Here is a 14,199-nt window from a genome sequence, read left to right on the forward strand (position 1 = left end):
TGCACTTACTATTATTCCGGGGTGCTGCTCCGTTCTCACGCTATGTCCCCCGGTATTTTCGCTGTCTTGGTTAAACTGGGAGGAGTCTGCCCTGTTTCTACTTGGGCATTCAATAGCTCACAGCCTGGGAGAGAAAAAAACTGGCTGGGAGAAGGAACACCCAGGGAGAAACAGGGCAGACTCCTCCCAGTATAACCAAGTCAGCGAAAATACCGGGGGACATAGCGGGAGAACGGAGCGGCTCCCCGGAATAATAGTAAGTGCAGTGAGATCCCGGGGTGCAGCACTACACAGCCTGATAGTTATCTTACAATGTTTGGACCGATGAAAGGTCCTCTTTAGGCGTGCTGTCTAATCATTATCTGCTGCTGGCAACCAACTAGTCAGTATGGGGATGACCTATGGCATTAGCGATCGCTCCTCCCCATACTCTGGAGGAGACCGCTGCATGTAATAGCAGGAAGGATTTCCAGGAAGGAATGCTTCCCTCACGATAATCTCCTGCAAAATCCATTAATGTAATACATCCTTTAGGCTAGCTTCACACTAGCGTTTGAGCTCCAGCAGGCTATTCTATGCATATTTGCCGGGTTACAGACAGATCTCCGCCAGTCCTCATTATAATGAATGGGACCGGCTGGCATTTAGGCAGCTTCTGGCAATTACTCTATTTTGGAGAGAAAAAAAAGGCTGGATCACTTTAGAACACAATCAATTTTGCCTTTTGTGTCACCCCCATTTCCTCAGATTGTAAGCTCTTGCGAGCAGGGCCCTCACTCCTAGTGTGTCAATTATATATGAGCCTGTAATTCTGTGATGTCTACTTCGATTTGTACACGAGCCCTGTGAATTGTGAAGCGCTGTGGAATATGGTGACGCTATATAAAAAAAGATTATTTTCAATATTCTTCTAACAACCTTTCGTGTCCCATGCAGTTTGCATTGGCCTGTGTAAGAGGCTCTTTAAACAAGTGCCGATTGACTTGTTATTTCATTGATCGGCACTCGTTCCATGCTGAAATCAACCTGTGTAAAAGAACCCTTATTATAATCATGACCCAATCTCCACATTGCACAACAAATAGCAATTACTGGTGGAATGAGAGACAGGGATCCTCAGGGATGAGAGACAAAGGGCATCTTTTACCTACGTAACATATCAGATGTTTTACCAGGTTATTTTCCCAAAACAAATAATTTCTGTGCTGTGTATTTGTCTCTAGTGGACGCCATACAAGCTTGTAGTGCAGTATTTGTAGAAAGCACTACCGGCAACAACTCTTCTACTGAGGCTCCGGCATGCTCCAGCCTATCCACCTCTACTCAAGTTAAAGCCAGACGGTCTAGCCTTTTGAGCATGAGCAGTGAAATGTCAAGTTCTTCAGAAAGCCTGCCATCTGCAAAAATTGCTAACAGTAAGTTATTTCTCATTAGCGCGGATTGTTCAATTGTTTTTGCAGAACCTTCTAGAATTTTGGCATAAACTTGAATTAACTTTTGCTCATCTGAGCCAATACATTCTAATACTGTACAGAGCACTCGCTCCGTACAGTATTCAAACAAAGTTTTATGCAAATCGACTTTGGATGTTTCATCATCTGATCATGACCAGTGTGTATCCTGTGAAGGCTCTAAACCAGAGATGGGCAAGCTGCGGCTCTCCAGCTGTTGTAAAACTACAACTCCCAGTATGCCCAATCTGCCTACAGCTATCAGCCTACAGCAGGGCATGATGGGATTTGTAGTTTTACAACAGCTGGAGAGCCGCAGTTTGCCCATCACTGCTCTAAACTTACAAACAGCTATATAGTTCAGCAGATCACATTATTCACATGCCTTGTAAAGAAAGATTTGTGATGGTCATTTTGGATTATGGGCAAACTATTATATGGTCACCAACTATTCGATTGTGTTTTTAAACCAGAGTTCTCTATAACCTAATCACGGATTTCTGGGCACATAACTTCCCTTTTAATGCAAGGAATTGAAGGTTAACATTGAGCATATTAAATGATGCTTAGCATGGGTGGCCAAAAACAGTTTTAAGCTATTTAGAGGGAGTCTGTCAGCAGTTTTGACCTTGCTAAACTGTTGACAGCACAGGTAGGGGGTTGGGAAAGCAGCACGAACATATTGTTGTGGAGATTTTATCATTAGGAGTCATGTGAATATGAAGTTTTATTCTGGCAGATTCTGCTCCTGCAAGTGCCCAGGGCGGGACTTCACTGTGACATACTCGCATACGCTCTGCATTGAGCTGCTTCACGACACCTCCCAGCTGTAGCACCCAACCAAGAGATCACTCAAGGGGAGGGGCTGTGAAACAGCTCAATGCAGAGAGCATGCCAGAGTAAAGCTCCGCCCTGGACACTTGGGAGAACAGAATCTGTCAGAATAAATCTCTATATTCTCACTACTCCTGAAGAAAAAAAGCTCCACAAAAGGTATGTTTGTATTACTCTCCCCAGCCCCTAAATAGTGCTATCAACAGTTTAGCATTGTCAGAACTGCTGACAGACCCCCTTTTATTTTTCCTTTCCACCATGCTGAGATAAATGCAATTCACATTGTGGTGCACTTAGTATGGCCCAATGTTATACATCAGTATAAAGAAAGATCATGAGATGAGAAGAGTCTTTCCCATATAATGGAGTCCCCTGTATGATAAGGGTGATTTATCCATGATAGTAGGGGTTCTTTGCGGAAGGGACATATGGATCCGCAAAGCACATGGATCATCCATGTGCTTTCCGCATCCATGTGTCCATTCCACAAAACAGATAGAATATGTCTGCAAAATACGGACCACAGACCCATTGAAGTCAATGGGTCCGCAAAAGATGCAGATGCAACACGGACGGTATCCATATTTTGTTGGTCCACAATTTGCAGACCGTAAAATACATAACGTCGTGTGCATGAGACCTTAATTTCCTTATTTCTCTGTCCACCTCAGTAACATCGTTGAGGTGGATGCACATGCTCAGTTCCATCCTTTAACTGCCACCAGTCGTATCTACCTTTAGAAGCAGTGACAGTTACATGAAGAGAAGGGCACATAGACCACATCCGTGTTTTGTGGATCCGCTATTTGCTGGCTGAAAAACGGATGTGATTGTGTGCATGAGTCCTAACAAACAGCAGGTGGCGCTATACAGATACATTTTATTGAATAGCTCACTGGTTATATTAAATTTTTAATTACATGTAATTACAAAAGGATTCAGATCCCGGTGCTGGTTTGAAAAATGTAGAATATTTTTCATGGGAGAACCCCTTTAAATGTTTGTACCACACACTATAAATGTCCGAACGGCTTGTCTAACATCATATTGAGGCGGAACATTAGCAAAGTTGCATTAGATCGTGTGAAGTAAAAGCTTTTTGCTTTTGTAAAGTGTTTTTTTATTCGTACGCACAGCATCCTTGGTGATCCTCGATGACAAAATGCTTGTATTTTTTTACAAGAACTGAATGACATTTAACCTTGAGCCACACAGATAATTCTCCAGGCATCAACGCTAAATCATTCATATTCACACAAAAAAAGTTTTATTGTATTCAAACATGTCTTGGGAAATGCAAACGTTTCTCTAAATCCACAGGAACCTAGAAAGCTTAGATGAAATTTTATAAGGGTTTTTGATAGACGAGAATATTAAATGTGTTGGAGGCACGTTTAATTAAATAAAAAATCTGAAAGAATTGCACCAGCACAGTGCAACAACTGTCAATTATAGCGAATGGGACTAAGCTGCGACAAAAGGCACAGCCTATAGACAAGGGTGGCAATGTTTTTGGGGAAAAAAAAAAGTTTTTTGTGATCTCAGACAACTCCTGAAAACTTCTTAAAAATATTCACTTTCTATCTTGCTTCCGTAGTTACAGCTAATTGGTGGGGAACAAAGCGCATTGATTACGCCTTATACTGCCCTGATGTACTCACTGCCTTTCCGACTGTGGCACTGCCACATCTTTTCCATGCCAGTTACTGGGAATCAACAGATGTGGTGGCCTTTATTCTAAGACAGGTACGATTTCATGTTCCTTATTCTTTAGGCCGTATTTACCTGTCAGTAAATCAGAGATGAGTGCTGTCCGTGTTCTCCACAGACAGCACACAGATCTATGCTTGTTTTTCCACTAAAAACGCCAGAAGACACACACCACTTTGGTCCTTGATGCAGACCAACCATGATCATTGAAATCTATGGGTTTGTGAAAGCCACTGAGAGAACACAGATTGCATCCATGTTTTGTCAGTGGTTTTCATTGACCATTGGTAGGGGGTTCTCTGGAAATCCCATTTTCATGCCAGCAGTGCATGTGGAATACAGATGACACATGGAGGGCAAAAAATGGATGCACAGACCAGAAACAGACCCTTCATGGTTATCTTCACAATTGAAACACTAACTTTTTTATATCAATAGGGATGCAAATGAGCTCTTAACAAGCTCTGCCTCTGATGCCACCAGATGTAAGGCAGCTATCCTATAAGTCAATGCTTGACCCTTTAGTTAGGCCTTGAGACATCACTTGGATATTAAATAAGCCAGCATCTCATCTGCAGACAGCTGTTTTCGGGGTGATTGCCCCTAATCAGTGCAGAGCAGAGAGTCCTAGCTTAACTGAGTGAGGCCTAAGTCAGAGTCTGGGAAGAGAGCTCCTTAGTTGGCTTGAGGAGACTTTTAGGCCATACATGCTCCTCTGGAATTCTGGGAAGAAAGGGATGCAAATGAGCTCTTAAAAAGCTCTGCCTCAAGTCTCCTTATGCCGATTAAGGAACTCTCCTCTTTAAAATGGGATTCTCATCGAAAGTTAAACAGAAACAGCAGCAAATATTAGTAACTAAGAAAAAATACAGTTTTTTCCCATCCTCAGCCGTGACAGTATGACCACAAGGGTGGCCCCCACTGGCAGGTGGAAAACACAGGAGGCTGCTCCAGCTAAGCATGGCTGAAGCAACCTTCAGACATGTGCTACACACTGAGGCTTTATAGGCCCAAGTAGCCACACCCAACAAACACACCCAGGGCACACACACACTGAAAGGGAGTTAACCCTTTCACCACCAGGGAAGGGAAAACAGCAACTTAAAGGGAAAGTGTCCAAGCCAAGAACACACTGTGGCTGTTGCCGCAGGCAACGACATGGGTGGCAACCATGTCCTGGGAGTCAGCCCGAAGGCCAGGACACTGCCACCACATGTACACATACAACCAAACGTTGCCACGGGCAACCACAGTGAAGGAAAGATGTCAGTGTACACCAAACATAAAACAGAGTGCACACCAGACATACAAAAGTGCATACATACTCGCACACAAACTCCAAGGCAACCGCACACATAACTGTTGTCCGCGGCAACCGCACCTGAGGCAAACAGCAAAATGCCTCCAGCTGCGGTTGACACAACAACCCAAACCGCGGGCAACTGTATGCGGCTCCCAAGGAGTCACGGCCATAAACATGGTCGTGACACCATATCTCCAGAAGGATATCAATACTTTGGAGAGAGTTCAGAGAAGAGCTACTAAACTAGTACATGGATTGCAGGATAAAACTTACCAGTAGTGATGAGCGAACTTCTGTTTTAAGTTCGGCGTCTAAAGTTCGGCTTCCGGTTAGCGGAGAATCCCGATATGGTTCCGGATATGGATTCCGACTTCCGTTGTGGTCCGTGGTAGCGGAATCAATAATCGGCCATTATTGATTCCGCTACCACGGACCACAACGGAAGTCGGAATCCATATCCGGATCCATATCGGGATTCTCCGCTAACCGGAAGGCGAACTTTAGACGCCGAACTTAAAACAGAAGTTCGCTCATCACTACTTACCAGGAAAGAGTAAAGGACCTTAACATGTATAGCTTGGAAGAAAGACGAGACAGAGGGGATATGATAGAAACTTTTAAATACATAAAGGGAATCAACAAGGTAAAAGAGGAGAGAATATTTAAAAGAAGAAAAACTGCTACAAGAGGACATAGTTTTAAATTAGAGGGGCAAAGGTTTAAAAGTAATATCAGGAAGTATTACTTTACTGAGAGAGTAGTGGATGCATGGAATAGCCTTCCTGCAGAAGTGGTAGCTGCAAACACAGTGAAGGAGTTTAAGCATGCATGGGATAGGCATAAGGCCATCCTTCATATAAGATAGGGCCAGGGGCTATCCATAGTATTTAGTATATGGGGCAGACTAGATGGGCCAAATGGTTCTTATCTGCCGACAAATTCTATGTTTCTCTGCTATGGTTGAGCAGATGGATCGCAGTAATTTTTACTTCTCATGAAGACAACCCCACAAAGAAAACTGCTCTTTGTAAGTGATCTGACAAAAATAAGAGGAAGGGGGGCTCTATGACATCCATGTGCCCTTTAAAAAAGGCATTTTTTATTATGTGTCAGCTCCGATTTACTACGTGAATGATGTGTACATGTTTTCTGTATACCAATGAACTTGCTGGAGGGCATGAGCACGGTTCATAAACCTCACATCGCACAGCATGCATTTGACATCTCATCCTTGTCAGTTTATGATGGAAATTAATAGACAGCAATGCACTGCAGTGAGACATTAGTCTCATATCTATTCAACTTCTACTTATGTCTTTTGATACTAGATAGCCTTTGATCAGGGACTCATTAAGTAGCAGGTCAGACAAATTGTACTATGATGTCAGATCCCCCTTTAATCAGTGCTCCCTTGTCTTTCAGCTTATGCGGTATGAGAGTGTGCAGATACAGCAAAAGGAAGGAATCGACACTATGAACATGAGCCCCTCAAGTCGCCAGGAGAAATGGCTGCGAAAGAGGAATCACGTCAAACTGCGCGTATGTCATAAAGTCTAAGAAAAACTACGACATCCTGCATCATTAAATGGGTTTTCTGAGATTTCAATACTATCCTGATTATCTGATCGGTGGGGTCCGACACCCAGTACTCCCACTGATCAGCTGTTTGAGAAGGCACGGCTGAGTGCCGCAGCCTTCTCAGAGCAAACCAAGTACAGCACCGTACATTGCATGGCGGCCATGCTTGGTATCATGCTCAGCCTCATTCACTTCTATGGGGCTGAGCTGCTCCTAGGCCATGTGCCCGATGAACGTGAAGTCACTGGCTGAGGAAAAACTGGAAAAGGCCACGGCCCTCACAGGAGAGCCAGTGCCTTTTCAAACAGCTGGTCGGCAGGGTTCCCGGGTGTCGGACCCCCACCAATCAGATACTGATGACCTATCCAAAAGATAGGTCATCAGTATTAAAATCTCAGACAACCTTTAAATGAGGACCTGTCACCTCTCTTGACACGTTCTAGAATGCTGGAGAGTCTTTTCTTATATCTGTATGTGATGCTATTACTCTATTATTCCTGATAGAAGTCTATAAATCAAGGTCCAGCAGAGTGTTACCAGTTGGGGTGTGTCCTTGCACTGATTGCATAGAGAGTGTCAGAATGTGCAGGGAACACCCAGCTAGACCTTTATTGCAGACTACTAGCAATTTATTTAGTTGGAATAATATTATAGCAGGAATAATAAAGGAAGAAAATAATGTAGAGTTATAGGAACAAATACTCCTCATAAAATACAATTATTTACCAATACAGAAATGTCAGACAAGGTGACATGTCCTCTTTAAGATAAACTATATACCTAGAACTTTATATTCAATGTCCAGGACTACAGGCGTTGCTAGGGTCGAAAAAGATCTGGGACCCAAGCCCCAATGAATATGGCCCAATTCTCTAAGTCCACCCCCCCCCCCCCCCCCACACCGCATTTTGCTGTACTTGCTATACAGCAGCACATACCTGTCGCATCCAGTGCCTCCAGGTGACGTCTCCTCCGATGTAGATCTTCTGTCATCATCTTCTCCATTTGGTCTGTACATCTTCTTTCAGCTGCACCTCGTCTCTGCAGAGTGTGACACACAGACATCTTAGCTTCCTCACATTTCTATCATCATCCCCCAACCTGGAGTCCCCACAGTGTTATCCTGCTGCTCGCTGAGCTTCCCAATACCCCCAAATACTATCCTGAAGAAAAATAACTGCCATACAGATAGACCCCCCATAGTAATAGTGCTCCTCATAGTCCCACCAATAGTAATTCCCTTCTAGAATGCCCTCATTAGTAATACTGCCCCCTACAGTGCCCCCAACCCTGATAACGGTCCCCAAGAGTGCCCCCATTAGGAGATGAGCCCTCCTGTATTAATAATACCCTCACAGAGCTTCCAGTAGAAATAAAGCCCCCTATTTTCCCCCCAGTAGTAATAAAGCTATCTAAAGACCCCTCAGTAGTAATAAGGCCCCCATAGTGCTCTTAGTAGAAATAAGGCAGATCTAGTTATATTCCTTCCTCCATCATACAGTCCCATGTAAATAACATCACACCATCTCTCCAGCCCCCTCCAATATACAGTCCCATGTAAATAAAATCCCTCTCTATCTAGAGCCCCCTCCAACATACAGTCCCATGTAAATGACATCATTCCCTCTAGCCCAGGCAACTTCTTTCTGCCTGTTGGTTTCCTGACACCCTCAGGCCTTGGGATACTGCCTCTTTATGTCTGTCCAGGAGCCTTCTTTGCTGTGTTACTGAGTCTTGCCAACACAACACACCTCTATATTCCTGCTGCACTGCCACTGCTGCTGTTGTTCTTGTGGGTCCCTAAAAAACTTTTAGTAAAAGCTAAGGCTGCACAGCTTGCACTCTGTCTCAGGCTATTGCTGAGCCGAGCCTCACTTCCTGCCAGCCCAGTACTGATAAGATGAGCGAGGAGCAGCCGAGCCAGCCTGACTTCCTGTGCACCCACAGGATAACTAGCAAGAGGAGAAGTAGGGAGGAGCCAGCAGCCAATCAGGTTAGAAGATCCACTGCAGTCGTCGCTGCCGTACTTAGCGCAGTGGTATTGTGCTGGCGCTGCCGGCTGTGTGAGCCAGCCCAGGAATCAGATGTTATGCCGCAGCTGATGTAAGCCGAGTAGCTGCCTTAATAGATGTAATATCGCAGTGTGCAGCACTGCAGCCAGTCACCACCAGTCACCCGAGTCCCGAGGTTCGTGGCAGTGGTAGTTTGATTCGGGGCCCTGGCCCCAGATAAAAAGCCCTAGCTACGCCCCTGTCCAGGACTGATATCCATATTTCTATCTCAGATGGCGTTGAGTATCTCTGGTGTCACATATCAATTCAAGCCACCAGTCCCTCTCTTGCACAATGAGTGACAGTGCCAGGCGATCCAGCTGTCATCCCCTTACAGCAGCATCTGGAGCTAAGCACTGGCTGAACACATTTGTCCTGCTGCCTTGAACACAGCGCCAACATGTTTGGTAAAACTGTCTGGATCCTGACTACAGGCGAATGATGGGGGCTTAGATGTCTCCTGCTTGAACCTTGAGAAAATTAGCAAATAAAGTGTATAAGGGAATGGCATGTCATTGTGTAGAAGACCTCCAGTAATTAATGCAGAATGCAAAACGTGTTGTCACCCAGCAATGGCGAAAACCTGGGGTCTACAAAAACCCTTTTTTCCCACCATATCTGGATGCGTTCATGTTGTGCATTCTCCATTCTCTGTCAGAAGAGAGAGAGAGAGAGACAAAAAAATAAAACAGGATCCAGTAAAAAAAAAAAATGGATCCTGCTGCATCAGTTGTCATCCTTTGGAGCCATTTCCGTCTGAGATACTTTCACACTAGCGTTTCTATTTTTCGGTATTGAGATCCGTCATAGGTAGGGATAAGCGAACCCGGACTGTATAGTTCGTACCGAATTTTGGGGTGTCCATGACACGGACCCGAACCCGGACATTTTCGTAAAAGTCCGGGTTCGGGTTCGGTGTTCGTCGCTTTCTTGGCGCTTTTTGAAAGGCTGCAAAGCAGCCAATCAACAAGCGTCATACTACTTGCCCCAAGAGGTCGTCACAGCCATGCCTACTATTGGCATGGCTGTGATTGGCCAGAGCACCATGTGACCCAGCCTCTATTTAAGCTGAAGTCACATAGCGCCGCCCATCACTCTGCTCTGATCAGTATAGGGAGAGGTTGCAGCTGCGACGTTAGGGCGAGATTAGGCAGTGATTAACTCCTCCAAAAGACTTCATTCAGAGATCGATCTGCAGCTGTGGATGATTGAGCTGCTGATACTCAATTGCTCCCTGTTTTTAGGCTGCCCAGACCGTTTGTCAGTCACTTTTTTCTGGGGTGATCGGCGGCCATTTTGTGTCTTGTGGTGTGCCAGCACAAGCTGCCACCAAGTGCATTTAACCCTCAATAGTGTGGTTGTTTTTGGGCTAAATCCTACATCAGGGTGAAGCTGTCACACCAAGTGCATTTAACCATTAATAGTGTGGTTATTTTTTGGCCATATACTACATCAGGGGCAAGCTGTCACCAAGTGCATTTAACCCTCAATGGTGTGGTTGTTTTTTGGCTAAATCCTACATCAGGGTCAAGCTGTCACACCAAGTGCATTTAACCATCAATAGTGTGGTTATTTTTTGGCCATATCCCAGTCTAATTCTGTCAGTAAACGTATACCTGTCACCCAGCGCCTAAATAATAGGCCTCAAATTTATAGTCAGCTAAATCTGTGGTTTTTGCTGTGGCTGGGCAAGTTATTTAGTGTCCGTCAAAGCACAGTTTTTGTTCTGGGTTGAAATACAATTCCCAATTTAGCAATTTCCTAATTTAGTGGTTTCTGCTGTATCAGAGCTACTTTAAATCTATCCCTAAAAGGGTATATAAGATTCAAGGTGCACATAGGGTCATTCTGAATAACTTCACACACACGCTACTGTGCATTTCCAAGTCTAATTCTGTCAGTAAACCTATACCTGTCACCCAGCGCCTAAATAATAGGCCTCAAATTTATATTCAGCTAAATCTGTCGTTACTGCTGTGGCTGGTCAAGTTATTTGGTGTCCGTCAAAGCACAATTTTTGTTCTGGGTTGAAATACAATTCCCAATTTAGCAATTTCCTAATTTAGTGGTTTCTGCTGTATCAGAGCTACTTTAAATCTATCCCTAAAAGGGTATATAAGATTCAAGGTGCACATAGGGTCATTCTGAATAACTTTACACACACGCTACTGTGCATTTCCAAGTCTAATTCTGTCAGTAAACCTATACCTGTCACCCAGCACCTAAATACTAGGCCTCAAATTTATATTCAGCTAAATCTGTCGTTACTGCTGTGCCTGTATTAGTGTAATACGGTACCTAAATAGATAGCCAGATAGTGTTAGGTGTCTGTAAAAAAAGGCCTGAATTTGAATTCAATACATTGGGCCAAATAATATTTTTCTTATTGTGGTGAACGGTAACAATAAGACATAGAATGCACTGACGCACAACCACTTATGTTTCCTGATGATGAGGACATGGGAATACCACCTCAGCATGTCTCTGATGATGACGAAACACAGGTGCCAACTGCTGCGTCTTTCTGCAGTGCAGACTGAACAGGAGGTCAGGGATCAAGACTGGGTGGAAGACGATGCAGGGGACGATGAGGTCCTAGACCCCACATGGAATGAAGGTCGTGCCAGTGACTTTCACAGTTCGGAGGAAGAGGCAGTGGTGAGACCGAGCCAACAGCGTAGCAAAAGAGGGAGCAGTGGGCAAAAGCAGAACACCCGCCGCCTAGAGACTCCGCCTGCTACTGACCGCCGCCATCTGGGACCGAGCACCCCAAAGGCAGCTTCAAGGAGTTCCCTGGCATGGCACTTCTTCAAACAATGTGCTGACGACAAGACCCGAGTGGTTTGCACGCTGTGCCATCAGAGCCTGGAGCGAGGCATTAACGTTCTGAACCTTAGCACAACCTGCATGACCAGGCACCTGCATGCAAAGCATGAACTGCAGTGGAGTAAACACATTAAAAACAAGGAAGTCACTCAGGCTCCCCCTGCTACCTCTTCTGCTGCTGCCGCCTTGCCCTCTTCTGCTGCTGCCGCCTCAGCCTCCTCTGCTGCTGCCGCCTCGGCCTCTTCTGCTGCTGCCGCCTCGGCCTCTTCTGCTGCTGCCGCCTCGGCCTCTTCTGCTGCTGCCGCCTCGGCCTCTTCTGCTGCTGCCGCCTCGGCCTCTTCCTCCGCCTCTGGAGGAACGTTGGCACCTGCCGCCCAGCAAACAGGGGATGTACCACCAACACCACCACCTCCGTCACCAAGCATCTCAACCATGTCACACGGCAGCGTTCAGCTCTCCATCTCACAAACATTTGAGAGAAAGCGTAAATTCCCACCTAGCCACCCTCCCTGGATCCCTGGCCCTGAATGCCAGCATTTCTAAACTACTGGCCTATGAAATGCTGTCATTTAGGCTGGTGGACACAGACAGCTTCAAACAGCTCATGTCGCTTGCTGTCCCACAGTATGTTGTTTCTAGCCGGCACTACTTCTCCAAGAGAGCCGTGCCTTCCCTGCACAACCAAGTATCCGATAAAATCAAGTGTGCACTGCGCAACGCCATCTGTGGCAAGGTCCACCTAACCACAGATACGTGGACCAGTAAGCACGGCCAGGGACGCTATATCTCCCTAACTGCACACTGGGTAAATGTAGTGGCAGCTGGGCCCCAGGCGGAGAGCTGTTTGGCGCACGTCCTTCCGCCGCCAAGGATCGCAGGGCAACATTCTTTGCCTCCTGTTGCCACCTCCTCCTACTCAGCTTCCTCCTCCTCTTCTTCCACCTGCTCATCCAGTCAGCCACACACCTTCACCACCAACTTCAGCACAGCCCGGGGTAAACGTCAGCAGGCCTTTCTGAAACTCATATGTTTGGGGGACAGGCCCCACACCGCACAGGAGTTGTGGCGTGGTATAGAACAACAGACCGACGAGTGGTTGCTGCCGGTGAGCCTCAAGCCCGGCCTGGTGGTGTGCGTTAATGGGCGAAATCTCGTTGCAGCTCTGGGACTAGCCGGTTTGTTGCACATCCCTTGCTTGGCACATGTGCTGAATTTGGTGGTGCAGAAGTTCATTCACAACTACCCCGACATGTCAGAGCTGCTGCATAAAGTGCGGGCCGTCTATTCGCGCTTCCGGCGTTCACATCCTGCCGCTGCTCGCCTGTCTGCGCTACAGCGTAACTTCGGCCTTCCCGCTCACCGCCTCATATGCGATGTGCCCACCAGGTGGAACTCCACCTTGCACATGCTGGACAGACTGTGCGAGCAGCAGCAGGCCATAGTGGAGTTTCAGCTGCAGCACGCACGGGTCAGTCGCACTGCGGAACAGCACCACTTCACCACCAATGACTGGGCCTCCATGCGAGACCTGTGTGCCCTGTTGCGCTGTTTCGAGTACTCCACCAACATGGCCAGTGGCGATGACGCCGTTATCAGCGTTACAATACCACTTCTATGTCTCCTTGAGAAAACACTTAGGGCGATGATGGAAGAGGAGGTGGCCCAGGAGGAGGAGGAGGAAGAGGGGTCATTTTTAGCACTTTCAGGCCAGTCTCTTCGAAGTGACTCAGAGGGAGGTTTTTTGCAACAGCAGAGGCCAGGTACAAATGTGGCCAGCCAGGGCCCACTACTGGAGGACGAGGATGAGGAGGAGGTGGAGGAGGATGAGGATGAAGCATGGTCACAGCGGGGTGGCACCCAACGCAGCTCAGGCCCATCACTGGTGCGTGGCTGGGGGGAAAGGCAGGACGATGACGATACGCCTCCCACAGAGGACAGCTTGTCCTTACCCCTGGGCAGCCTGGCACACATGAGCGACTACATGCTGCAGTGCCTGCGCAACGATAGCAGAGTTGCCCACATTTTAACGTGTGCGGACTACTGGGTTGCCACCCTGCTGGATCCACGCTACAAAGACAATGTGCCCACCTTACTTCCTGCACTGGAGCGTGATAGGAAGATGCGCGAGTACAAGCGCACGTTGGTAGATGCGCTACTTAGAGCATTCCCAAATGTCACAGGGGAACAAGTGGAAGCCCAAGGCCAAGGCAGAGGAGGAGCAAGAGGTCGCCAAGGCAGCTGTGTCACGGCCAGCTCCTCTGAGGGCAGGGTTAGCATGGCAGAGATGTGGAAAGTTTTGTCAACACGCCACAGCTAACTGCACCACCACCTGATACGCAACGTGTTAGCAGGAGGCAACATTTCACTAACATGGTGGAACAGTACGTGTGCACACCCCTCCACGTACTGACTGATGGTTCGGCCCCATTCAACTACTGGGTCTCTA

General features: G+C 46.7%; 1 protein-coding gene across 1 annotated transcript in view; it reads left to right on the plus strand.

Annotated features, from left to right (window-relative positions):
• LOC122932882 (membrane-associated phosphatidylinositol transfer protein 3-like) overlaps positions 1 to 14,199 on the plus strand; it is a 787,926-nt gene that overhangs the window by 753,136 nt on the left and 20,591 nt on the right. Inside the window, exons 11-13 of the mRNA XM_044287536.1 lie at positions 1,224 to 1,415; positions 3,883 to 4,031; positions 6,721 to 6,837. Coding sequence (XP_044143471.1) covers positions 1,224 to 1,415; positions 3,883 to 4,031; positions 6,721 to 6,837 — 458 coding nt within the window. The remainder of the gene's footprint in view (positions 1 to 1,223; positions 1,416 to 3,882; positions 4,032 to 6,720; positions 6,838 to 14,199) is intronic.

The sequence above is a fragment of the Bufo gargarizans genome, chromosome 3, assembly GCF_014858855.1.
Source record: "Bufo gargarizans isolate SCDJY-AF-19 chromosome 3, ASM1485885v1, whole genome shotgun sequence".
Lineage (NCBI taxonomy): Eukaryota > Metazoa > Chordata > Amphibia > Anura > Bufonidae > Bufo > Bufo gargarizans.